The sequence below is a fragment of the Chaetomium fimeti genome (genome assembly GCF_033439085.1).
Source record: "Chaetomium fimeti strain CBS 168.71 chromosome Unknown B0H64scaffold_6, whole genome shotgun sequence".
NCBI lineage: Eukaryota > Fungi > Ascomycota > Sordariomycetes > Sordariales > Chaetomiaceae > Chaetomium > Chaetomium fimeti.
The window spans coordinates 2,458,535-2,481,908 of record NW_026944334.1 but is presented as its reverse complement, the minus strand read 5'-3'; the positions used below and the strand labels follow the sequence as shown (position 1 = coordinate 2,481,908).

The 23,374-nt window shown below is 59.2% G+C and overlaps 11 protein-coding genes across 11 annotated transcripts; 6 read left to right on the top strand and 5 right to left on the bottom strand.

The window, feature by feature from the left end:
• Positions 1-287: 287 nt before the first annotated feature.
• B0H64DRAFT_444852 (uncharacterized protein) lies at positions 288-600 on the top strand (the record flags this gene model as incomplete). Its single annotated transcript, XM_062806812.1, has 2 exons — positions 288-485; positions 541-600. 2 exons carry the CDS (start codon positions 288-290, stop codon positions 598-600), a joined length of 258 nt encoding a protein of 85 aa, XP_062657112.1.
• A 429-nt stretch (positions 601-1,029) lies between these two features.
• On the bottom strand, positions 1,030-1,642 carry B0H64DRAFT_444851 (uncharacterized protein; the record flags this gene model as incomplete). Its single annotated transcript, XM_062806811.1, has 2 exons — positions 1,030-1,148; positions 1,414-1,642. The coding sequence occupies 2 exons, from the start codon at positions 1,640-1,642 to the stop codon at positions 1,030-1,032; spliced, it is 348 nt and encodes a 115-aa protein (XP_062657111.1).
• Positions 1,643-2,407: 765 nt separating this feature from the next.
• On the bottom strand, positions 2,408-6,093 carry B0H64DRAFT_376483 (uncharacterized protein; the record flags this gene model as incomplete). The annotated part of the gene is made up of 7 exons (XM_062802480.1): positions 2,408-2,587; positions 2,655-3,646; positions 3,699-3,922; positions 3,975-4,025; positions 4,073-4,093; positions 4,146-4,379; positions 4,436-6,093. 7 exons carry the CDS (start codon positions 6,091-6,093, stop codon positions 2,408-2,410), a joined length of 3,360 nt encoding a protein of 1,119 aa, XP_062657110.1.
• Positions 6,094-6,442: 349 nt separating this feature from the next.
• Positions 6,443-7,340, top strand: B0H64DRAFT_405042 (uncharacterized protein). Its single transcript, XM_062804416.1, has 3 exons — positions 6,443-6,730; positions 6,781-6,842; positions 6,896-7,340. Exons 1-3 carry the CDS (start codon positions 6,490-6,492, stop codon positions 6,995-6,997), a joined length of 405 nt encoding a protein of 134 aa, XP_062657109.1. The 5' UTR covers positions 6,443-6,489; the 3' UTR covers positions 6,998-7,340.
• B0H64DRAFT_310239 (AP complex, mu/sigma subunit) lies at positions 7,325-7,948 on the bottom strand (the record flags this gene model as incomplete). The annotated part of the gene is made up of 2 exons (XM_062800143.1): positions 7,325-7,792; positions 7,880-7,948. Coding segments are annotated over 2 exons (537 nt in total), but the record flags the coding sequence as incomplete, so codon positions are not given.
• Positions 7,949-8,247: 299 nt separating this feature from the next.
• On the top strand, positions 8,248-9,399 carry B0H64DRAFT_364303 (Frataxin-like domain-containing protein). The gene is made up of 2 exons (XM_062801828.1): positions 8,248-8,771; positions 8,838-9,399. The coding sequence occupies exons 1-2, from the start codon at positions 8,415-8,417 to the stop codon at positions 9,102-9,104; spliced, it is 624 nt and encodes a 207-aa protein (XP_062657107.1). The 5' UTR covers positions 8,248-8,414; the 3' UTR covers positions 9,105-9,399.
• Positions 9,400-9,472: 73 nt separating this feature from the next.
• Positions 9,473-10,433, top strand: B0H64DRAFT_426156 (uncharacterized protein; the record flags this gene model as incomplete). Its single annotated transcript, XM_062805718.1, has 3 exons — positions 9,473-9,719; positions 9,780-9,824; positions 9,867-10,433. The coding sequence occupies exons 1-3, from the start codon at positions 9,573-9,575 to the stop codon at positions 10,431-10,433; spliced, it is 759 nt and encodes a 252-aa protein (XP_062657106.1). The 5' UTR covers positions 9,473-9,572.
• Positions 10,434-11,637: 1,204 nt separating this feature from the next.
• B0H64DRAFT_434741 (uncharacterized protein) lies at positions 11,638-12,465 on the top strand. The gene is made up of 3 exons (XM_062806100.1): positions 11,638-11,853; positions 11,966-12,168; positions 12,246-12,465. The coding sequence occupies exons 1-3, from the start codon at positions 11,695-11,697 to the stop codon at positions 12,349-12,351; spliced, it is 468 nt and encodes a 155-aa protein (XP_062657105.1). The 5' UTR covers positions 11,638-11,694; the 3' UTR covers positions 12,352-12,465.
• Positions 12,466-13,066: 601 nt separating this feature from the next.
• Positions 13,067-14,494, top strand: B0H64DRAFT_216750 (uncharacterized protein). Its single transcript, XM_062799517.1, has 3 exons — positions 13,067-13,933; positions 13,995-14,273; positions 14,328-14,494. The coding sequence occupies exons 1-3, from the start codon at positions 13,329-13,331 to the stop codon at positions 14,437-14,439; spliced, it is 996 nt and encodes a 331-aa protein (XP_062657104.1). The 5' UTR covers positions 13,067-13,328; the 3' UTR covers positions 14,440-14,494.
• Positions 14,495-15,746: 1,252 nt separating this feature from the next.
• On the bottom strand, positions 15,747-16,638 carry B0H64DRAFT_327211 (uncharacterized protein; the record flags this gene model as incomplete). Its single annotated transcript, XM_062800772.1, has 3 exons — positions 15,747-16,105; positions 16,143-16,274; positions 16,341-16,638. The coding sequence occupies 3 exons, from the start codon at positions 16,636-16,638 to the stop codon at positions 15,747-15,749; spliced, it is 789 nt and encodes a 262-aa protein (XP_062657103.1).
• Positions 16,639-17,179: 541 nt separating this feature from the next.
• Positions 17,180-22,643, bottom strand: B0H64DRAFT_419292 (nucleotide-diphospho-sugar transferase; the record flags this gene model as incomplete). The annotated part of the gene is made up of 5 exons (XM_062805370.1): positions 17,180-18,331; positions 19,159-20,817; positions 21,544-21,581; positions 21,620-22,058; positions 22,488-22,643. The coding sequence occupies 5 exons, from the start codon at positions 22,641-22,643 to the stop codon at positions 17,180-17,182; spliced, it is 3,444 nt and encodes a 1,147-aa protein (XP_062657102.1).
• Positions 22,644-23,374: the final 731 nt, after the last annotated feature.

Sequence of the window (23,374 nt, the reverse complement as noted above, 5' to 3'; positions counted from 1 at the left end):
TAGGAGGCTGTCGTGTCGATTCGATCGGGTTGCAGGGTGGTGGTTCCATCGTGAAGCCTGTGTGGACGGCTTCGACCGCTGCCAAGACGGAGCCGTGGGGCCGTAAGCTGAACCCCGCGGCGGTCCATTTGCCCCTCCAAATTATTTTTCTTGCCTTCAAACCAACAGTCGTCGAGTCATCTCAACCCTGAATTTCAAGCATTCCAACACTAGACCTTGCGTTTCGCACCGACCACTTGCACTCACCACACCGCTGCCCGTAAACGAGCGAAATACCGTTAAACAACATGGCCGACGACGAGCAAATCTCCATCTACGACGAGGTCGAGATCGAGGACATGACCTACGACGAGACCCTGCAACTCTACCACTACCCGTGCCCCTGTGGCGACCGCTTCGAGATTGCGCTATACGACTTGATGGATGGCGAGGATATTGGCGTGTGCCCAAGCTGTAGCCTGATGATCCGGGTTATTTTCGAGGTGGTAAGTTATTTTGGGTGTGTTGGTATGGGAGATGGACGGCTGACACCAGGGATAGGATAACCTGCCGAAACCGCCTGGGCAAGACGGTGGTGAGCAGGTCGCTGTTGCTGCTTAAGCACCACCGAATCGATGATATGGCTGGGTTGGGCAGCGGGGAACGGGCTCGATCGACGTAGAATATGCGCGGCCATGACAGAGCATCCAATCGATTCGCCCGACGGACCTTGATCGCACTTATCACGGCCCCGTCTGGGGCGTCACGTCATCAAGTATACGAACCCAGGGACAACGGGGACGAGAGAGACACCGGAGGAGAGGATACACTACGGGCACCAACTACCGAGCCACCGACCCACCGCCACACCAACCAACCCCTCGCATATTCCACCCCGCCAACCCCCACCGCGACGACCTCTCCTCCCTCCACCACCCAACCTCTTCTCCCCTAACAACCAACCAGCCTCCGCCTTACTCATCACACCCCACGGACCGGCAGTCCACAAACACGGGGCCGCCAGCCGACGACCAGGAGCGGGATACACACTCAGAGCAGCGCCATGCCGGCAGCGCCCACGAGCGCCAGCCCGGCCAACGCGCCCGGCACGCCGATCGCGTCGGCCCCGGCCACGGGCACCACGCTGGCGGTGGCGGTTGCCGTGTAAGCTGTTTGGTTTGCACGCCGTTTGTGTCAGCTAGCTGTGGAATGCTTTGCTATCCTGGAGAGGAGGGAGGTGTAGATAATGTGTGGGTGGGTTGAGGTGTGGGTTGGAGTTGGGGTTGGAGTTGGAGTTGTGGGTTATGGGTTATGGTTGGGGTTGTTTGTGGTGGGGAGGGTGGTAGCAGTGGGGGAGGAAGGGGTAGTGGCGGGAGTGGTGACGGAACAAGGAGCTGTGGAAGAATGGGCAGTGAAGGAAAAGAGGAGACATACTCGACGTCGGCGAGATGACGGTCAGCGACGGGATCATGGTCGTCGTGATGGTCGACTCGTAGGTCAGCACGGTGGTGACGGCCGTCGGCTCGAGTGTGTCGGTCTCCACGTCGATTGACGTCACCGTCGTGGCCGTGTCGGTGTCGATGTAGGTCTCAGTTTCGGTCTGTGCGGCTGCCCAGCCCGCCAGGAATGCGATAGCTGCGGAGAGGAGGAACGACGACCGCATTGTGGCTGTTTGGTTTTGGTTGTTGGTGTGGAACGACGGGACACTTTTGCAGGGCTTTGCGCGTAGAGAAGGGCAGCTTGGGTAGGAAGGCTTTCAGCGCGGGAGGAGCGAGAGTCCAGAGGAGGAAGATGCAACCGGTTGCTGAGGGGAATGTAGTGCGTAATAAAGCTCATGCTGTTCTATCCGTCTCCTTCCGGGTTCTCTCCATCTGAAGTCAACCTAGGGCTAGCCAGAGGGGGTGGGCTAAGAGAGATAGCTGAGCTCATGACTGTATAATACACCGAGTCAGGCACTTGACACATGCTCCTCGCCATTCTCCTCTCAGTGACTGTCCCCGAGGTGTCTTGTAGGGACGTCGGCCAAGCCCTTTGACCTCGTCTCTCAATGCCAGCCTGGTTCAAAGGTAAATACAAAGAGGGGGCATTACCTCACCACAAGGTCCGTCCGGCCGAGCAAACAGCCCACAACTCCGTCATGTGCCAAATTCTCTCTCATGAGTTACGTTTCGTCAGGCTTGCGACAAACGTTTGAAGAAACAATGATCTAGTATTGAATGAGGTCTATCACATTGCATACCTGGGGCCGCATTTCCTCGTCCGCGGCCGGAGCCTTTTCGGGTAGCGGAGGTAAATCTAGCTAGCACAGATGGCTCCGACACCCAAAGCTCCAGATCCCCGATCCGACAACCCCTCTTTCGGGTAGCGACTACATACGTAGCCTACGTCAGAAGCGGGCATGGCGTTCGCGTGTACGTCTAGCGGCGGCCTAAACGTTCTCAAAGAAGAAGCTCGGCTGCCCTGGTAGGGCCGACTCGGCGACAGGCGCCTTGATCTCGACCTCCTCGCCGTTGGCGGTGAGGTCCTTGCCGTTCTTGCTGCCCTCTTCGACGGCGAGAATCTGCACCGACTCGAGGCCGGCGGCACGCTTCAGGCCGGGGACCATTGCCTAGAGAGAGGGAGGGGTTAGTAAAAGGGTAACGTCATCGGATGGTCTTTGCGTGGGGTGGACCTACCAGAAGTGTCTTCCCCTCATCGAAGGCCAGTTTCCGTTCCAGCACGGCCTCGGCCGGCTCGCCGTCCCTCAGGCGCTTCTTGAGGGCCTGGACGAAGGGCATGGCTTTCTTCATCTCGCCCATCTTGCCGATGCGGCCGTTGAGGGTCTTGTCATCTATGCTCTGGGTGTTGGTGGCCGGGTCCCACACCTCCTTGAGCAGCTCGATGTACTTGGCCTGCCAGGCCGGGAACGACGCCGTCGTGAAGACGGTCAGCTTCTTGGGCTTCTTGGGGTCGAAGTCGCTCTGGCGGCCCTTGGCCATCTTCTTGAGCTGCGCGGCCTCGGCCGAGTTGATGTTGGACGATGTCTGCCGGACGTACTCGCGCGCCGCGGTGAGGGCCGGGTCGGCGGCGGGCACGTCGGGCCAGACGGCCGTTTGGATAGACTTTGGCTCGCCAAGGATCTCCAGCCAAACGTGCTCGGCCCAATGGGGCGCGATGGGCGTGAGAATGAGGGCTTGGAGCTTGATGTACTTGAGGACGAGCTCCTTGTGGAGAGGGATGCCGGCGGCATTGCAGGCCTCGCGGTACATGTCACGGGCGTTGAGGAAGTCGTAATGGGCCGCCTTGAGGGCGAGCTTGTACGAAGTCTCCTCGTAATGCTTCCTGGCCTCGTGCACCAGAGAGTTCATCTCGTTGTCGAAGAGGATGTCTTGGAAGTCGTTGAGCGGACCAGTCCGCAGCTTGTCGTCCTTGATGGTCTCCTCAATCCATTCCTTGTTGGTGTAAAACCTCAGGATGGTGTTGTCGGCCACATCTTCAACGAAGTTGGAGTCCGAGATTCCGTCACCGGCGTCGGCGAGGGCAACGCGTGCGGCGTCCGCACCGTACTTCTGAACGACGTCGTTCAGGGTCATGAAGTTGCCAGTCGACTTGCTCATCTTCTCGCCGTTCAACTGCAGATGGCCGTTGGCGCGGACCGAGCGAGGCCAGTACTCGCGGGGGAAGAGGGCTGCACAAGTTAGAGGGGACTAATGACCCGCAACATTCCGATGGTGACCTACCGATATGGTTGTACAGCCAGAAAGTAAGATGGTTGGGGATGAGATCCTTGCCACTGCAACGGATGTCAAGCGGGTAGAAGTATTCAAAGTCTCTCCTCATGCCCTCCAGTGTCTCCTTGGGGATGCCTGACTTGGAGACGAGCTCGTCTGACAGCTGCGTCCGGCAGAAGATGTAGTCCCACACTTCGTCAAGCATCTGCTCGGCATTGATGTTGCCCTTGCCCCTAGAGATGTGTTAACGGATGAAGGGAGCAGAAGAAAAGGTGTGTGGCTTACTTTTCTTTGCCAAAGAGGTCTGTATGCAGCCATGGCACAAGGGTATAGTAACTAGCAACGTCAGCTGGTACACCTTCTTTCGCTTGAAGTTCACTTACGACATGTAGATGGTAGAATCACTAATACGCTGTTAGTTTCACTTTAAACTTGCGGGTTCGCCGGGAAACTTACCTCAAACTCTCAACAAGGAAGCTGGGGTCCCACGGCAGCTTAGACCCCAAGCCGTACGTCCGGGCGCAGGCCCATTGCCTGAGCCAGTCAAGCACTCCCTTGAAAGCATGTTGGGTGTCAGGAGAGTAAGTCTCGAGGCCCTTGCCATCTTTGTTCTCGACATAGTCGTAGGCGATGTGGCGCCACTTCTCCTCGCCGTAGTCAAGATACCACTGGTCGAGCAGGGCAACAGTGCTGTGACAGATTAGTTAGTCACGAATTAGAACCGCAAATAAGTCGCTTGAACCCACCATTCGTCGCCAGACCGCGATGACACCTTGTTCTCGGGCTCGGAGTAGGCAAACGCCTCGCCGTTCTTGATCAGGTGGTCCCTGACCTTGGGCTTGGCAACCTCGACCTTCTCCCCCTTGAACTCGCCGACCTTCATCACACCCTGGTAGAAGCCCTCCTTGTAGGCGAGCTCCTTCGCCTCGAGAAGCTGCTTGGCATCCTTGGGCGAAGCAATCTTGAGCTTCTTGACCAAGTACGGAGCCAGCAGGTCGGATGTCGGTGTTTGGATGATAGGAGTGACTTCCAGCTCGGCCCACTCCTTCTTGATGCCGTAGAAGTCGGCCTTCTTGGCGAGCTCAGTCACCATGGCGTAGTCATCCGGTGAATCAGACGGTACAGATGTTACGACACCGGTACCCTTGGTGGCGAGGACGGACTCCATGGGAAGAACGCGCACCTGGGGGTGGAAACTGAGAGGCGCGTTCACCAAGGTGCCGATGAGGTCGGAACCCTTGATGTCTGCCGCCTTCTCCGGCACACCCTCCTTCTCGAAGATACCCTGGTAGGCCATATTCCTGGCGGCTCTGTCGGTGATGACGAAGTACTCCTTCTCAGACGCCCTGAAAATGCCGTAGCTCAGACTGGGACCGACGAAGCAGCACACTTGGCCATACATGGTCTCGGGCCTGAGGGTCGCAGGGCAAAGATAGACCGACGCATCCTCTGGGATCTTGCCCTTGAGGGCTTCGGCGGCTTGGGGAGCCCACTCCAAGACCTTGAGCTTCAAGGCGGTATATTCCTGGGGCAAAACACCCTCGCCTTCACTTCGGTCATGGTCCATGCATGGCTGACCGTCCTTGATGGAGTAAATGGTATACCTCTTGCCGAACTTGACCTTCTCCAGCTCCTTCAAGCGGTTCATCTGCCACCTTACGAAAGCATCGTAGTAAGGGTTCGCATCGGTCGTGACAAACTGGCGGCGCCAGTCGACGCGCGCACCAAAGTTTGTCAGGTCCTTCCTGCACTCGGGCGGGAAGTAGTGTAGCCAATATTGGGGATCGGCAAACTTGTGGATCTCGTCAAGGGGGATGCCGACCGAGTTCAGGATCTGCCACTGGTACTTGGCCTTGACGGTCTTTGCGGCAGCCTTGCCCTTCTTGGCGTTGAACTTGGTCAAGTCCTCCTTTGCTGCCTTGGGCGCCGCATCGGCGGGGGCCGAGTCGACCTCCTCCTCCTCTTTGTAGAGCTCAAAGTTCTTGCCGAACATGCTGACCTCTTTGACTAGCTTGTCGGCGGAGGCCTTGATAGGCAGACCGGTGCAGTGGTAACCGAGGGGAAATAGGGCACGTTTGCCCTGCATCCTGGCGAAACCGGTGTGGAATTCGATCTTGCTGACGCTGAAGGCATGACCGGCGTGGAGACGGCCGTTCATGTAAGGGTAGGCGATGGTGCCGAAGAACTTGGGGAACTTCTCACGGAGCTCGTCGGCGCTGATGGAGTCGAGGGGGAACTCGGAAGTGGAAGGAGCATCGACTTCGAAAACGCCGTCCTGCTGCCATTTCGCTTGGTACTTCTTCTCGATTTCGACGAGACTGTCGCGCTTCTCGGTGCCTTTTAGCTCCTTCGTCTTGGAGACGGCGAGGTCGGCCATAGCCTTGGGCAGTGCCGTATCGGCCATCTTTACTCGGGGCTCGACTGTGTTGGAAGAATTGGCTGCGTATCTCGCTCCGAGCGCCGCCAGGAACAGCAAATCGGGGGCCGGTGTCGCGTGGTTCTTATTCGAGTCACGGTAAATTTTGAGTGACTCCGCTGTTTTAGACGGCTTCCCAGATGGAGGGGCAACGCGGGGTTGATTCGGTTGCAGGGGGTGCGTTGAAAGAATGGGTGTGTAGTTAAAAGACGAGCGGGAAAGTTGGATTGGAGAGAAACAATGGGGCCAGAGTTTCGACGGTTTCCAGGCGCATGCACGGGCCACATTATGGTCGTCTCACGCCCAGGCCAACTTTTCTCAGTTTCCATTCCCGCGTCTCTCATCGGCAACTCAAGGTAGTCACGATAGAGCCACCCCGAGTTCATGCCCGCCATGTTTCCCACACTTGTACGGCGGCTGGCGCAAACCGCCAAACTACAGTTGAACGCGGCCGGCATTAATCAGACGTACAAGCTCAAGAAAGTATGGCCACCCGACATCAAAAACATGACGTCGCAACAGCAGCTGCGTTTCGAGAAGAAGTACAAGCGGAGACTGAAGCTCGCCACGGCCCGGCCACGGTGGGATAAGTTCGTCCGGCTAGCCCAACTTTGCACAATGACGGGTAAGGTGGTTGTTATTCTTGGAGAGACCTGAGAGTACTAACTCTTGTAGTTGTCCTCACATACATCGTGCTCTTCATGGACTGGGAGGATGGTCCCACCCCATTCGATCCGGTGAGATCCGCTAAGGCCCTTTTCCTTTGCAGCGAAAGCCTAACACCGCGAAGTTCCGGGAGAGGATCTTTAGTTTCTTCGGCATCTTCACCGAGGAAAATAGGAAGCTCAAGATGAAGGACAGGCCTGCTGCTCGGCCAGTGAGCGAGCAGTGAGCCCTGCCAGCAGCCTGCGGTTTCTGCTACCCCTCCCATCCCTGTATCATACTTGTTCCACCACACGGAGTTTGGCGTTGGATACCCGTCAATACTGGCGCGGCAATTGGCCGTGACGAATGCAGAATGCCGGTCTCGGCCTCACAAGTCGTTCCCGACCCGATTGTAGGCCGCCGCGTGTCGCCGCCAGACCAGACCAGACCACAGCTACCATGCCGCCCAAGCGCAAACCCTCATTGCAAAAAAGACTGTAACCATGCCTCCCCACAACCGTCACCTCCCATGCCACACCATCCCACCCATCCCCAGCCCAGCTCCCAAACTCCCACCCAACCCCCCACCAGTCCGGCTCTCATTCACCGGCCTCTTCGCCACAGTCCCCTGCGCCCTCACACCGGCCACAATACGCTCCATATTCGTCTCGATCACAACCCCACCCACAATCATCTCGCCCAGCGTGGCATGCAGGGTCTCGTAGTTGAAGATCAGGTCCAGCTCGCAAACATTCTCGAACAAGCGGTCCAGCGCCTCCACATACACCTGGATCAGGTCGATCAGGGCCAGCGGCGACTCGGTCGACGTCGAGATGACGATGAAGTACAGCGTCGCGTAGTTGCGGTAGGTTACTAGTGACGGCACGTCGCTCTGCTCCTGGCCGCCGCCCCCTGCCGCGTTGTTCGTGGTTGATGATGCGGCGAGCAGGGGTGGGAGGGGGAGGAAGTTGCACGACCCCGGTGGGCGGTTGGAGACGAGCGTGAAGATTTCGGAGATGAGGCGTTGTTGGATCGAGGTGTCCTGTTGAGGGAGGAAGGGGCGAGGTTAGTGGGGTGGATTTGGATGGATTGCCCGGGGTTGGTTGGGGTGTGGGAGGGGGGGACGCACGAGCTGGGTGTAGAACTTGGTTAGGCGCGGCTGGCCTTGGCCGTTGAAGACGAGGAATGCGTTGATCATGGTTTAGGGGTTTCTGGGCTTGGATGGTGGTGCTATAATCGTGTGGCCATGCCTTCCCTCGTTGGGTCGGGTGTCGAGTCTGCGGGTTGGATTCGTGAGCTTCCGATCCGTTCCTGGTGACACGGCGGGGCGGATGACGTGAGGCAGGCACGCCCAGAGCTTAAAAAGAGTGTGGCTCGTGCACTATCATTTTGGTTCGTTTGATTGGTTCACATCCTTGGGGTTGGATTTGCCTGCCGGCAATGACGCTTAAAAGTGGGCTTTACTGCATTCTATCTGAAGCTCCAGCTCCGTTCGTTCAACTTGCACCTGCTTCCCCGCGAACCCCGACGACACAGTGGTGTTATAATCGCCTGATCCTCTGCATTATCAGACAGGGTTTCATGCCGAAATATCAAATACACTCCCTCTACCTCAGTAAAGCGAACCATTCCGATTCAATTCCATTGATTTGCGAGCTTCCGACATGGCGCGCTCAAATGCTTCCAAACTTGCCCGGGTCGCCTACCGCGGTTTGCAGACCACACGAGTCTCGCGCGGGACCATCCCAAGTCTCTCTGCGACGCCAGCAATTCTGCACTATGTGCCTAGGCCCACTACCGGCCTCACAGCAAGTCGGTTCATCTCGAACAGCTCCGGCCGCAAGGGCATCACACCGGACGACAAGGCGCCGAAGCCCATAGAAACCCCGCCCGTGACTAAAACCCCGGCCGACATAAGTGATGCCGAATACCACACGGTTGCGGACGAGTATCTTGAGAAGCTTCTCACCCAGCTGGAGGTGATGCAAGACCAGCGGGAGGACGTCGACGTCGAGTTCTCCGTAAGCCACCCACATCTCCAACACCCCCACCCCCCCCCCTCCCCGCCACACACTAACCACCACTAGGCGGGCGTCTTGAACCTCGACCTCGGCCCCGAAGTCGGTACCTATGTAATCAACAAGCAGCCGCCTAACAAGCAAATTTGGCTGTCGTCCCCCAAGACGGGCCCGAAGCGCTACGACTACGTCATTTTCGGCGAGGGGCAGCACGAGAAACAGGACACGGCTACGGGCGACTGGGTGTACCTTAGGGACGGCTCCACCCTGAATGATCTGCTTAAGAGCGAGATTGGTATCGACTTCGGGGTGTCCGACGCTGAGCTTGGTGGCTAGCGGCCCTAGGCGGCGTTTTGGAGAGGCTTAGGCACATCCGAGGGGCTGAGGCTTGGGCGCTGTGTTTTGATATTAATTATTTCCAGCTGTTAGTCAAGGCGATGGTTTGGGGCCGATCCCTAAGCGGACGAGCGCGCCGAGTTATCCAGTCTAACGGGGGCCGGTGTTCTAGTGTTGAACCTGTAGGATACTAGGTTTATTTTCATGCTTCAAAACCCGAGATTCCCGCCCCTTACGCCGCCGCACTTTTAGCTCGTCGAGCAATTAGCCACGCCGAGTCTAATCTATCCATGGGCTTCGTAACACTCGGCCGCCCCAGCTTCCTTTGTTCTCGAGTCACGACCCTAACCCTACCAAACGCGGTTGAGGTTTCTCAACGCGCCAGAAGTCGGTTCACGAGTTCACAGCCTTACACGAAAACTCACAACCAAATGCCATTCATGTCCCGCCATCGACACTACAGCTGAGATGGACCAGCAAAACATAAGCGAGGTTCTTGCTAAGTTACGTCAACCACCGGTCTTCACTCCAGCGCCGCCGAGGCCTCGGCGACCGCCGGGTCGTCTTAGACTTGATCGGGATCCTCATGCTCCGGTGCATAGTTCGCAGACAATTGTACGCGACATTCGTTTAGTTAGCTGCCTCCAGACAACTACTAACTGCAGAGCCGAGCAGCGATTCCGCTTTTGGACCCGCTTCATTCAAGCAACCGCCACGCCTGTCAATGGCATCCACGACCATGTTCGCCGTCTCCACCTATAGCCCTCGGTGGTGCAGACGCTACTCGGACTGTTCGTCCGCCGGCTCCCGTCTTTTATACAGACGTGGTTCGAATCCTGGTTTCCGGAGTGGAATCTCCCCTTCCAACTCTCCCTTAAGAGGCAGAAAGAAGGCTGGTACGAGGAGTTCGAGATGGAGAAGGCCGCTTACGTTACACTGCAGCCGTTGCAAGGAGTCTTCGTTCCAAGATGCTTCGGACAACTCCGCTGCGACAATACGCGAGCCCTTCTCTTGTCAGACATTGGCGGTGAATGTCTAGCCACACCCGCGGGGTCCCTTCTCGAAACCCCAGAACTACGCCGTTTGCTTAGCGAAACTCTGACCGCGCTTGGTCAGTTCAGGATTCTACAGGACGACGTTAAACTGGACAACTTTCACATTGTCGGAGACAGGATCATGGCCGTCGATTTTGAGAGACTGCAGAATCAGGATATGCCAGAGGACAAAATCGCCATCGACGTCAAGGCCACAACATATTGGCTTGCTCGTCTCTACGAGTGGAACCAGTATTCCTTTTGGGAGGATGGCTTCATCAAGGTAGACAGATGACCGCTATAAATAAGCCGACCGAGCTCAATTTATTCCATCATCGCAACTGGGCAGCCTCCAACGCCGTAGGTTCTTTTTCCTTTCTCTCCCTTTTCTCTCCCTTTTTCTCTCCTCTTTTCTCTCTCCCTTTCTCTCTTTGTTTCTTTCTTTGTTTCCAGGGCATGTGCGCACTACGGATGACGGTCGGGGGCTCACACCATCGAGCCGCCAGGCCTTTGACGGTCTTCCCATCTGAAAGTCGGAGGTCAACGGTGCGGGGGTTGCTGTCCCCGACCACCCAAGCGGCTATCAGCGCTCCGTCGACGCCGAGTCCGGCGCGGCAAGTGGACACATCCCGATAATTCTGATGATTTTGTGTGGGAGACGCCGGCCTTGTGGGGTGAGGGGTGAGTATTGCCACGAGTGAGAGGTCGTGTTGAATACAACGGGGGGGGGTTGTGAGGCAGTCCACTCTAATATTACCAACTAGCCGTTGACAGACTTTGGACCTCGATATCAAACCAATCACGTCGGAACAACACACACTGCCCTTCCAATTCTTGGCCTTCCGTCCAGGGGGATGCCTATGATGACAGGTGTTTGTGCAATGGTCAGAAGGGTAAACTCATCTCCCCGGCCATGGCTCAAAAAAGGGTCCGGCAGGGCAACCAACTTCGGCCTGCTGATTCATCACCTCCATGCGCTGTCGACTGGTAGGTAGTTATTAGTGGAAACTGGAGTGACAGCACGATCACTAAACAAACAACAGCGGTGGGGTGGTCCGGCGACGCCACTGTCAGCGCTATTGAAATCCCAAAAAGCCAAAACGACAATATGCTACCCCAGATTTAGTTATTCACTCGCCCGGGCTGTGTTTTGTAAATGCTCCATCGACGGCGTGAGTAAGCCGCGTTGCAATGCCCTGGGCCAGAGCGGGTTGAACAGCCCATGGGGATGAGTAAGACCCGTTTGCGACCCGACGAGGCGACTACTGCCGTGTATTGGACTAGCTGCCTAGCAGCAGTGCTACTTTGTGTTCAATCTCATGTCCGGAGAAGTGCAGTAATCGAGTCAGCACCCACACTCCCACACCAAGCGGTCGAAGCGCCAGCTTACCATGCGCCGGGACACCAGCTCAGCGGGTCCAAGTAGCTCACTCTATGACGTACCCATGAAATGTACTTATAAGGCGTGAATTCCGTCACCATGACACACTTCCTAGGATACAGACCACCACTCCCGTCCAGCTCCTCTCCCAGACATCAAGTAACAACAAGACAAGATGGTCGGCCTGATGAAGTTCTTCGCCTCCGCGGCTCTTCTTGCCCAGGGTGCTCTGGCATCTCCGACGCTTGCGGCCAGAGGCGAGGGAATCCACCTCTTCAACTGCCGTCCCTTTGGCGGCGCCGGTGTCCCGCAGACCTGGATTTCCATTGTGGTGGTACGTAAATACCTACCCAACTCCCCACCTAGGCTCGCCTCGAGGGGTTGGCACTCAGCCCGCTCGGGCAGCGTGCTCAGAATGGATACTTACCCGGCTCCTCGTGCCGTAGTACTGCGCCAACGACTCGGACTGCAGCAGCCTAGGCTACAGCCCCTCGTCCGACAACGTCTGCGTCAAGGGAACCTCGTCGTCGTCCGAGACCTACCACGTCTGGGAGGGCGGCAGCCAGTCGTGCACTTTCCCCACTGGCGTGACCTTCACCTGGAACATCCCGTCCAGCGCCCAGTCCCAGCCCAACTACTCTTCCGTCGGGTGCGTTCTCTCTCTTTCTCGCCCGATGCGTTTGGATGATCGGTGACCGGCTGACACTCCCTGTGCGCTTTTCATAGTTCCGGCTCCAACGGCTATAGGAGCTTCGCTGGCTTCAAGGACGACCATGAAAGCGGGCCCAGCTATAACTACCACAGTTGTGAGAAGATCTACTACTACATCTAAGGTCACACGTGTGGGGATGAAGGATTATTGTGATGTTTGGTAAGTTGTCTCAGTGGGATGGTCGTTCGTTATTTACTCCAAGGTAGAATATATCTACAAATTCAGAATCTTTCCAGTCCTGATACCTCAAGTATGGTAGGGAAGCGATACAAAAAATGTATTCAATGACCGGATGTTGGTTCCTCCCTTCCGTAGGTTATCGACCCGTAATTCGTATGTACATACCTGTATTGTATGGCTTTTCTTTGGGAAGAGGTTCCATGTGTGCATTGAGGCTGGCTACCTCGGTAAGGTAGGTAGTGCAGAAAGAGAAAGCTAAGCCAAAGGGAGGCAGGGGGCCGGAGCTATCGTTAACCCCGCAAATGCCGACAACCTCGCCGCTTTGTTCATTTTCTCCGTTCTTCACGAGCGCTAGGCCGATCTCTGATTATTAGTGTGAGCCAAGTGGCGTAACCCAATTAGGAAACCACTCTCTGGTTGGCCTGCCGTCCACATTTCCAGAGACCCGAGGAGGACGACGACTTAGACGCGAAACTCGACGTCATCTAGGGGCTCCCGAAACCGTGCAACCGAGTCCCTGGTTTCTTTGTCGCCTCCTGTCGGAGAGTTACATGAGCCCATCCCGACCGCCCGTTTAGGAAACCACTCTCCCAGTGGTTCGGGCGCTTGCGGCCTGGCTTCGAGGCGGCGTCACTATGGAGTCATGGACTTATGGCTTTCACCAGAAAGCGAGCTCTCTACGTTGGATGGGATGGACGCTACCGCCGTCGTGGCAGACATAAAAGGCTGCTCTCGTCCCGACGATATTGAACGGAAAACCCACAACCATCTCTCACAACCAAGCAGACAACCCAGTTAAACCTTCAGTTCAGTACCCAACAATCCATCACTTTCCCACGTCAGACATCACTCGTCACCCGACCTCCAACCCCTTGCCAACAACACCCCCCTCCTTCAACCCGGCCAAAAACACAACCATGTCCGACGGCGTCGTCAACCAGAAGCGCAACCTGCCCCTGCTCGCCACCCGCGAGCGCTGCGCCGGCAAGACCTTCATCGTCACGGGCGCCAACGTGGGCCTGGGCTTCGAGGCGGCCAAGCACCTGGCCGTGCTGGGCGCCGCCCGCGTCGTGCTCGGCGTGCGCACCCCGTCCAAGGGCGAGATCGCCAAGGCCGACATCGACGCCGCCGCCGGCACAGCGGGCTCCGGCGTGGTGAGCGTGTGGCCGCTGGATCTGGAGAGCTTTGACAGTGTGAGGGCGTTTGTGCGCCGTGCGGATCAGGAGTTGGAGCGGATTGATGCGGTGGTCGAGAATGCGGCCGTGGCGCTGGCGGAGCGCGAGATGGCCGAGGGGCATGTCAAGCCGGTTACGGTGAATGTGCTGAGCACGCTGTTGATGGCGGTGCTGTTGGTGCCGGTGATGAGGGCTAAGGCCGAGAAGGTCGCGGATGGTGTGGCGCCGCGTATCACCCTCGTGACGAGCCGGGCTGGGTTTGATGACGATGCCCACGCCGGCTGGGAGAAGGTGAAGGAGGATCCGATCAAGGGCATGGATGCCGAGGATATGGTGCCTGTCAAGACGTGAGTTGATACTCCTTCTCTCTGACACCAAAATCGGGAAATCTGGGCTAACGTTTGGTAGGTACCCGCTGTCCAAGGTCACCGAGACCATTGCGGTTCGCCATCTCGCCCGCGAAGTGTTACCGGTCGAAAAGGGGGGTGTCATCATCAACTTGGTCTGCCCCGGCCTATGCATCACCCAGCTCGGTAGAAATGCCCCCGACGCGTTCGCGCAGCGCTTGCGCAAGATGCATGACATGTACGGACGGACGGCCGAAGACGGTAGCCGCACGCTCCTGCACGGCGCCATGGCCGGAGTGGAGAGCCACGGAAAGCTGCTTCACTCCTGCCAGGACGGCGAGTAAGTGGTTCTGACTTTCTTGCGATGGGGAAGAATTTGACTAACGAATGGCAGGCCCGACGTCCCCGACTGGGTTAACGAGCTCGGGGCGCAGAAGAACACTTGGGAGGTGATTGCTAGGGAGCTCGAGGCCGTCGAGCCGGGCTGCGTGAGCAAGATGTTGTAGGTGCCGGGGACTTGTTGCGAACAGTGCCTGGCGGGGTGGCTAGGGGAACGTATCGATTTGTTTACTATAGGTAGTCTTGAGTGCTTCCGCATCAACTTACACCCCTCATTCATTGCCTTTGAAAACTAACCACTCCCCGTCCCATACACCTATCCCAAAACACCCGCCCCCTCCCCCCATGCCACGCTTCAACCCAAGGAAAGCACCCTAGCACACGCGCTGCACTCTCCCAATGCTTCAACCCCAACCGCCCCGCCACCTCCCTCGTCCTCAGCACCACCCACACGCCCATCCCTTCCACAGAGTCACCACCATCCAACACCCCCGCCACAGCCCCCATAATCAACATCCACAACAACGCTTCCAGCTCACCCGCCACCCGTCCCCCCTCCCCATCCGCATCCGCATCCGCATCTCCCAACCCATCACAAACCCACCCCACCACCTCCCTCGCCGCCGCCCCCAACCACGGCACCGGCGCCCTTACCTTCCCCAACACACCCGGCGCCCCGCCGCGCAGGAAGCTCGCCACAAACGCCGCCAGGCCGACGCACACGGCCCGCTCCACAGCAGAGTTGGTATCAACATCAACACCAACACCAACACCACTCCCGACAGCAGCAGCAGCAGCACCACCACCACCACCACTACCACCACCACTACCAAACCCAGCAAACCCAAACCCAGCCCCCGCCTCCCGACGGCGGCGCATCATCACACCCAACCGCTCCACCCCATCATCATCATCATCATCATCATCCCCCCCCCCTTCGGCTCCTTGCATCTCGCACACCCCGTCCATCTCGCACACCCCGCCCATCTCGCACGCCCCGCCCATCTCGCACGCCCCGTCTAGCGGCGACAGCAGCGCCGCCTGCACGCGGTAGCCGAGCAGGATGAAGGTGTCGTGCACGGCGGCGCTGGCGAGTTTGGGGCCTGGCTGGCGGCGGGTGGTGGCGGTTGCGGCGGCGAGGAGGCGGGCGGTGTGTGTTGCGTCGTGGAGGAGGGCGGTTAGTGGGGGGGTGAGGTTTGGTGGTGGTGGTGGTGGTGGTGGTGGGGTTTGTGGTAATCGGGGGAGGGATGGGGATGGGGATGGGGATGGGGGTGATGATGGGAATGGGGGTGATGATGGGTGCAGGGGGCTGGGATGTGCTTGGGTGGGGTGGTTGTGGGGGATGGGGCGGCTGGAGAGGATCTGGATGGCTTCTGCGAGTGCGAAGCGGGCGGGGGTGCCGAGGTTGAGCCAGTATTCGATGTCGGATCTGGGGGGGGGGCGGGTGTAAGTGGGGTGTATACCCGGGTATCTACTATTCAGAAGGCCATGGGACATACCGGAGGATCTTGCGGGCCAGGTCAGGGCAGCTCTTGGCAAACTCGACGAGGCCGCCGCGCATCTGGAGCATGCGCTGCATCCCGTCGAGATGCACAAGGCCGCGGTGGTACTCGCCCTGCTGGCGTTCGTACAAGCCCAGGATCAGCACCGTCGTCATGGTTTCGGTCGACGCGGCATCCTTCCCGGAAAGGCGGGTGTTGACGAGCCGGAGCGCGAGGCTCAGATGGCGCATCCCCGCGTCCCAGTTTCCTTGGGTGGGTGTAGGGGGTGAGAATGAAAGGGCTGGGAGCCCGGGGCATGCGGCAAGGAAGACAGCCATGGCGCCGTGGAAGTCTGCAGCTTTGTTAGCGACGAGGGACAAGGCGGCAACAGTGGCAATATGGCAACTTGCAGGCTTCATCCTGAAATAGCGGTTGGAGGCACCACATTTTGGGCTCCGAGCTGTAGTCGAGAGCGAGGTCCAGTTCGGGAGCGTGTCGAACCCCGTCTAGGAAAGAAATAGCTAAAGGGTACGAAAGTCAGCAGGCTGGGGGTGAGCTATAGAATCAAAAGCTGCTCAGGGCCTTACCCCTTTGAACAAGAGCAAGCCTGTCGGATCCGTCGTTTTGCTGCATATGGGCTGGGAGGCCGGTTAGGCATCTCAGAGCGAGCATTGGCACGCTCCCGCCGGTCTCGCTGGATTCCGGATGAACCAGGGCTATGGCCTGCGGACGTGCTGCCTTTGCTGATTTGTTCAACAGCGCTTTCTTCTTGGACGGCCTTGAAATCTTCTTCCCGGCGTTACGGCCTATGGCCACATGGCTCCGGATCCGTTTCCTCGCGGTGCCGTCGATGGCGCCACTGTTGTCGACGAATTCGAATTTCATATTGTCTTGTGTTGCAGTACGTAGTTGTTGAGTGTCCGGAGTAGCTGAGCCCCTTGGCCTTGTAACTCGGGGGGAAGTGGAGTGGGAGCCGGAGTTAACGGGGGGTAGTGTGATTGGCGGGATGCTCCCGGAGTCCCGGTGTCCCGGTTGAGTGTCCTGGTTGAGGCCGCGGGTGGCAAGGGTGCTGAATTGGGGGTGAGGGGCCAGCGGCAGTGGTTCCCTCACTCCCACGATGACTGCCGGTGTCACCGGGACTGTCCCGTTTATATGGAACCGAGTTTGAGCCAGGAGATTCCAACGATAGAGTGGTAAAGGGCCCTCGACGGATAAAGCTCCTCGGGAACATACGCCGATAAGAACGGCATCGCCCGTATTGTACTTTGGAATAGTTGCATGCCACTCAGCGAGCCGTTCCGTCAGGTTCCCAACGGGAGCCGGTTGTCCGTTTTGGTATCTATGACAACAACAACATAACCCAAACACGCTCTATGCCGCCGTCCCGCTCTCATACAGTCATACATCATCTCATCCACCCCCATCCTCACCCCGGCACATTAATCGCATACGCATACCGCCCCCTCCAGCGGTCCCACCAACTCGTCCTATGAAACGCCGCCGGCCTCCCCATCCTCTCCAAACAAATCGCCCTATTATTCCTCCGCCTCTGATCCGGACACCTACAGCGACACCCAATCGCCCCCTCACTCTCAGCCGACCAACCGGGATCCCTCCCCCCCTCCGCGAGCGCCTCATTCCCCGGCAGCTGGCCCGCGCCCGGCGCATTCCCGGGGCACTGAAAGAACGGCTCGTGGTGGTAGCCGAGATCCGAAAAATGGTGCAGCTCCTCGGGGGGCAGCAGCAGATGCACAGCGAGCGAGTGCACGGGGGCGTCGCCCCAGCGCTCGTGGTAGAACCCCCCGCGGGCGTCCAGGTGGCGGAAGAGGGCCTGGTAAGCCTCGCCGCGGAAGAGGTCGAGCGAGGCGATCTCGAAGTTGCTCCAGTAGTGGCACAGGTTCCAGCGGTCGCCGCCCGCGCTGGTGTGCGGGCTGCGGAGGAGCAGGCCGGCGAGCTTGCGGATTGGGTAGGGTTGGAGGTACCATGGTAAGGGGATGTCGAGGAGGGCGTTCCAGGAGGGGGACTTGGGCAGGTGGTTGGCGCGGCGGAAGGCGTCGACGTCGCGGAAGAGGGTCGGGCAGGTGTTGGGCTCTTCCCACAGGGCGACGGTGAAGCCGTAGGTCTTGCCGTGGCGGGCCATGGCGGCGAAGGGGTCGTAGGTGACGGCGCAGGTGTAGCGCACGCCGGGCTCGAGGCGCCAGTACCACTTGAAGGGGGCCAGGGCGGGCTGGGTGTAGAAGGCGCCCGAGTAGAAGCGGCACATGTGGTGGTAGGACTCCTTGCCGCCGTTCCAGACGCCCGCGGCCGCCTGGCGGGCCATGGACTGGCGGGCGGCGGCGGGGTCGACGCCGTCCGGGTAGGACCAGTCCGCGGCGGGGATGGTGTCGAAGATGGCGTCGCCGCTGACCGAGGCGTTGAGCTCGCGGACGAAGTCCGGGTCCCAGGGCTCGTTGTTGAGGAAGACGACCGGGTAGTTGAACCACTGGTTGAACTGGGCCTCGATGTTCCGGATGGTCTCGCGGGCCTCGTCCAGCTCCGAGTTGCGGGCGAGCATGACGAGGGCGGCGCTCTCGCGGGGCTGGGCGGCGGCCACGCGCGGGTCTTGACATTGCCTGGCGAAGGGGGCGTCGAGGTCCTCCGGGGGGCGGGGGATGTCGTGCATGGAAATGTGCAGGAGAGCTTCGAGGAGGCACAGGACGAGCACGACCGCGGTGGCCCTGAGGAGGAGACGGTATCGGCGCGCCAGGCGTCGAGCCCGCCGGGAGACGGCAACGGCCAGCGCTGACAAGGGCTTCATCTTGGCTGCATGCTGGAGGGTGGAGGGTGGAGGGTGGAGGTTGGGGCTTGGAGATCGGGGTTGGAAAGTGGGCGAAAGAAAGACTTAAAAGTTGGAGAAACCCGGTTCCGTTGCTGAATGTGCTGCTGGTGTGACGCCAACCAAACCTTGGCGTTGCTTGGTAGACAGGGCTGGTTGGGTGACTTTGTCGGGGGCTTTTCAGGGGGCGTTGCAGCTGACGCGCTGACGTGACGTGACGGCTTCAAGTTGTCTCTCAACGGCCTGGAACTTGTATGTTGGAGAGTTAGTTAGTCGCTCTCTTCTATCGAACGGTCGGTAGTCTCCCGCGGCAAATCGTCCAAGCCCAACCTCTTGAGCCAGCCGGCAGATACTTTAGCTTTGAGTTGCTCGACGGCCTCTCCCGTGCGGGGCCGCATTGATTGGTATTCGGCCTTCATCCGCGCGTGGGCCTTGCGCAGCATATCCATAGTGGCCTCCAGGTCGGGGAAGGTAACCATGCTCAACACCACAGTGTCTCGGCCACCGTCCCACGCGAGGTCCCACCACGCCGATTGGCCCTCGTCCAGGCCGCGACCGCGCTTCTGGAGGCTGTCCTGCAGAGCGCAGACGTGCAGCATTCTCGTCGCCATGCCCGCCAGGATGCGGTGCTGGATCGCCAAGGAGGAGAGGAGAGAGTCGAGAGTGTCGAGGGCGCGGTCGAGCGTCCGGGCCCTCCTCACGATCCCGTCCCTGCCGTAGTGGCCGGCGACGCGCTCGGACCGAGAGAATCCGCCTCGCGCCTCGACCGCCTCCTTCACGCGGGCCTTTACCTGTTTCGCCTTGGCCGCGAAGGCCGACAAGAAGATTTGGGCGTCGCAAAGGGCGTCGTGAAGGCTGTGGAGGCAGCTGCCACTGCTGCATCCGGTGTTGCCGCCGAATGGGGCCCAGTACGCCAGACGGTCCTGGAGGACGGACTCTTCCGAGGTATGCTCGGGGCATCGGCCGACGGCAACCACCTCCAGCAGCCTCCGAGAAGAACACAAGAGATTGTGGTCTGCTTTCAGGCCTGAAAAAAGAGCGCCGTCCTTTCGATGAGGGGCCACGCGAGCAAAGAAGGCCTTGGTTTGGTATGCTCCTACCATCGCGTCCCGGGACACCGGTAAGCCGGCCAGGAGTCCCGGGAGGGTTTGGTGCGCTGGGTGCTGGCGTCTGGCGTGTCGGAGGAGTTGCGTGGACGATGGAAGTCGAGGGGACCCGAGCATCGGAGCCGAGGTGTCGCTGCCGCCCGCCCCCTTGCCCTGCTTTTGACTTGGCCAGTACCTTTCAACATGTTCCATGCGCACCCGAAAGGCGTGGAGCCACTGGTGAGCGGTGCCTGGCCACGCCTCCGCTCTGGAATAGAGTTCCTGCCAGAGCCCCCTTGCACTCGTCAGGGCGATGAGCACAAGGCTTGGCCCGGGCCTGCGGGAGATGAGCACCGGCTTTTCGGGGTTGGCAAGGGACCGCAGGGCGTCCCTCAAGGCGCAGTAGTCGTCGTGGTCGCGCCCCAGGCCGAGGACCAGAAGGTCGGTGGTAGCATGGATCATCACCGGCCAGAGCCTCTCGAGTAGATCCAACGTGAGCGTCGTGTTGGCCATATCGACGACGAACGGCGCGTGCTCGGCCTTGACGACATTCGTTCTTGTTTCCTTCTTGCGGGAGCCCGCGTCATACCCCACGACCACGTGGACCTGGGGAAGAAAGGATGCCACGTTGACCCGAGCTAGACCGGGCGCGTCGAGCCGGAGAGTGATGTTGGAGGTGCGGCGGGGGAGGCGGATGTCGAAGGACGCATTGGTGTACAATTCGGCCATGGCCACGACGTCGCCGATCGGGAACGGAACGGCGACCACCTCGACGTCCTCCGGGTGCAGGTTCGATATCGCAATGTTGACGCGTGAGTCCCCGGCCCAGCCGCCCCTATTGGTGTTCCCCTGGCCAGAGGACCCGAGACAGAACCAAGCGCAGATGGCCGCCGCACCGGTGGCAAGGACGAGGAAGGCAAGAAGCGCGTGCCGGTCTTGCCATGCCCCTCCCACTCTTTTCTCTTGGCCCACGCGAGGTTGTCGTGTTTCCCCGGACGCAGGCTGGCTAGCATTGCGAGCGCGGGGGGTGCGGCGGGGCTCGTATGGTTGGGCCGGCGCCGTGTCGACGTCGGCGAGGCGCGGGCCACGGCCGCCCTCGTCTTGGATGGGACTTGCGGGGACGTTGGTGGTGCCGTCTTCGTCGAGGTCGCCATTCTCATGGGACTCATGTCCAAAACGACCAGCGCGCCGACAGCTACGGCGGAGCGGCCGGTCCGATTCCGAGGAGGGCATGACCGTTGTCGTGGTTGGCTGACAACTAACAAGACGGGAAGACGTCCAAATGTTGAAGCGCAGCTGCGCGCAGGCGAGGTTGGGGGAGGAAGAGGGAGAGTAGGTAGGCAGAGCGGATTAGATGCGAGATGATCAGATACACAAACGGGCAAAGAATCAAAGATGGGGTTCGGGTTCCAGTCTGAAGGGGCCGAAGAAAGAAGTGGGAGCGGGAATCCTGTGATGGGGAAGGGGGACGAGAGGCTCCTGCAGAGCCATGCCTCGCGCAGACAAAGGGGGTGGCTACAACTCGGGGGTTGGGGTGGGAATTCAAGACAGAAAAGTTCTCCGTCACTCGCTGCCGGATTTGGCAATTCAACAGTGCTAAACAAACCAGCAAAGACGGTTGCACGTTTTCGGACCGGCGTTGCAACCCAGCGGTGGTCTCGCACTGGGGACCTCAGTGGCACTTCTTGTGTGGCACTTTTTGTGACCAGGAGTCCGGCCTCATCCGGCCTCCAGCACCGCCGTCACGGTTGCACACACTCACCACGGATTACTTTCGCCCGAATCATGCAGTATTGCACAGATGCCGGTTTGCTCACTCCGTTTGCTACCGACTACTACCGAGTTAAACAGACCACCCCAGCCCCCCCGGGCACCAAGGAAAACAAAAACAAACAGAAGAAGACTGCCGTGCACCAATCGCTTTGGATCTAGATAGAGTGGAAATACAGCTCCTCGCGTGTGCGACGCCAGGCTTCCACCCAAGACGAAATTGCTTTCGCATCAGTCAGGAGATCGTCCACGGCGTCGGGGTTCCCGGCAATGTCCGAAGACAGGACGGTCAGCCGCTCCTCCATCTCCCGCACCCACCCCCTCTCCTTCTCCGTTTTCCTCGACAGCACACGGAGCCTGCCAATTGCGTTCGAGAACGCCAGGTTGAACATGCTGCCCGCCCCCTGTGCTGTGCGGAGGTCCCGGACAAACGAAGCCAGCTCCGGCCCTTCGTCAGCGCCGTGGTCCAACATTCCGTTCAGCGCTTCGACGGCCCTCTCCAGGAATGCGCCCAGTCCGCAGCCCTCGCAGTCCACCTTCTTATCGTCGCTCGATTCTGGCAGGATCCCTTCGAGACGACGGCGCTGGCGCTCAATGAAATCGTTGACCTCGGCGTGGAGCCTGTCGGCCACCATCTTGGTAAGTTGGTCGACGCGGGTAAGGCTCCGGTTCTCGTGCCGCAGCCCCGTGTAGAAATTGTCGAGGATGGTTGCGCTGTCCTTGCTGGCATTCAGCGCAACGGCTGGCCAGTCCATCAGAAAAAAGCCCGCTCCCTTCAAACCGCTTGGCCCGAGGTCCTCTATTAGGTCCTCAAAGGCCCCGGTGGCGAGTGAGGCGACGCCCGGTGCGGATGCCGAAGCAGCTGCCAACGTGGCCAACTGCGTGGATAGGAACGCGCCGCAGGCCGTGACCCCCGTGGACAAGCCAGACACGACCCTCGTCGGCGTGGCGAAGGCGGTGCCAGAGCCCGTCGACGACCAAGATGAGAACCACGGCTGGTTCCACATGGCGATCGCAGCGCCATATAAGCTGATAAGCAACTGGATAATGACTAGGGCGGCAACCAGGAGGAGGAACAGAAGCGTGACCGTGGCCCAGGGGGTCAGGACGCAAACCACACGCCAAAGCATCCGCAGACCGCTGCAGAAGAGGCGGAACCCCTGGAGGATGCCGGCCAGCGCAGTGCCGGGGTCTGCTTCTTGCTCCCGGTTCTCCTCCATATCCGATGACGGCGATCCCGCGTGAACGGTGATGGTGGGGCGTGGAGGACAGGGGGCTGAAAGGGGCGTGCGTGTGTGTGTGTAAGAGTGGTGGCGCGGAGGCTGGTGAATTGGACCGGAATTTAAGATCAGCGTGATAGTGTGATATTGGTGACGAGAGGGCGGGATACTGGCAGTGAGGATGGTTTGTGGGATAAGAGACCGGGACACAGAGAGAGGGCAAAGCAGTCCATTATAAGCAGCTGGTCACAAAGCGAGCGCCAGCGAGGGTTCTAGCTCTCCCGGGTATCGTCTCCACGTCCTTGACCAACGGCCTCTGGGCTGAGGCAGATGTGGACGCCGTTACGGAGCCATCGGGGGCATCAAAGCGACGAGCTCATATCATGGCCGTCGCCATTGCCAACCTCCCACACACTTCACACCGCCCGGTGGGCCCCAACAAGGGTAATATCCCAAGGTGTGGCGCTCATCGCACATCGGAAACGAGTACGAGACAAGAACTATCAGGAGGCGATTGGAAAGTTGAGGGGTTGAGTATGTGGTTTCTGCCATCTGACATGCGCTGGCGTGTCTCGCATCCGCAGCCACACCAGGGCAGCCCCATCTCCTCTCTTCTCCATGGCCTGCACGCCCCCGCCGTTTGCGAGAAATAACAGGAGCAGGTGCCCTAGTGGCATCCACAAGCCCAAAATGTGAGAGCTCATACCTTAGCTTTGCGTAAGCTTCTGTGC

Bases quoted from the DNA above. Each gene is read 5' to 3' on its own strand.
- B0H64DRAFT_405042 (XM_062804416.1), top strand. From the start codon at position 6,490: ATGCCCGCCATGTTTCCCACACTTGTACGGCGGCTGGCGCAAACCGCC. The intron at 6,731-6,780 runs GTAAGGTGGTTG...TAACTCTTGTAG, and splicing joins CCAACTTTGCACAATGACGG to TTGTCCTCACATACATCGTG. The intron at 6,843-6,895 runs GTGAGATCCGCT...AACACCGCGAAG, and splicing joins GTCCCACCCCATTCGATCCG to TTCCGGGAGAGGATCTTTAG.
- B0H64DRAFT_364303 (XM_062801828.1), top strand. From the start codon at position 8,415: ATGGCGCGCTCAAATGCTTCCAAACTTGCCCGGGTCGCCTACCGCGGT. The intron at 8,772-8,837 runs GTAAGCCACCCA...AACCACCACTAG, and splicing joins ACGTCGACGTCGAGTTCTCC to GCGGGCGTCTTGAACCTCGA.
- B0H64DRAFT_216750 (XM_062799517.1), top strand. From the start codon at position 13,329: ATGTCCGACGGCGTCGTCAACCAGAAGCGCAACCTGCCCCTGCTCGCC. The intron at 13,934-13,994 runs GTGAGTTGATAC...AACGTTTGGTAG, and splicing joins GATATGGTGCCTGTCAAGAC to GTACCCGCTGTCCAAGGTCA. The intron at 14,274-14,327 runs GTAAGTGGTTCT...AACGAATGGCAG, and splicing joins CACTCCTGCCAGGACGGCGA to GCCCGACGTCCCCGACTGGG.
- B0H64DRAFT_434741 (XM_062806100.1), top strand. From the start codon at position 11,695: ATGGTCGGCCTGATGAAGTTCTTCGCCTCCGCGGCTCTTCTTGCCCAG. The intron at 11,854-11,965 runs GTACGTAAATAC...CTCGTGCCGTAG, and splicing joins CCTGGATTTCCATTGTGGTG to TACTGCGCCAACGACTCGGA. The intron at 12,169-12,245 runs GTGCGTTCTCTC...CGCTTTTCATAG, and splicing joins CCCAACTACTCTTCCGTCGG to TTCCGGCTCCAACGGCTATA.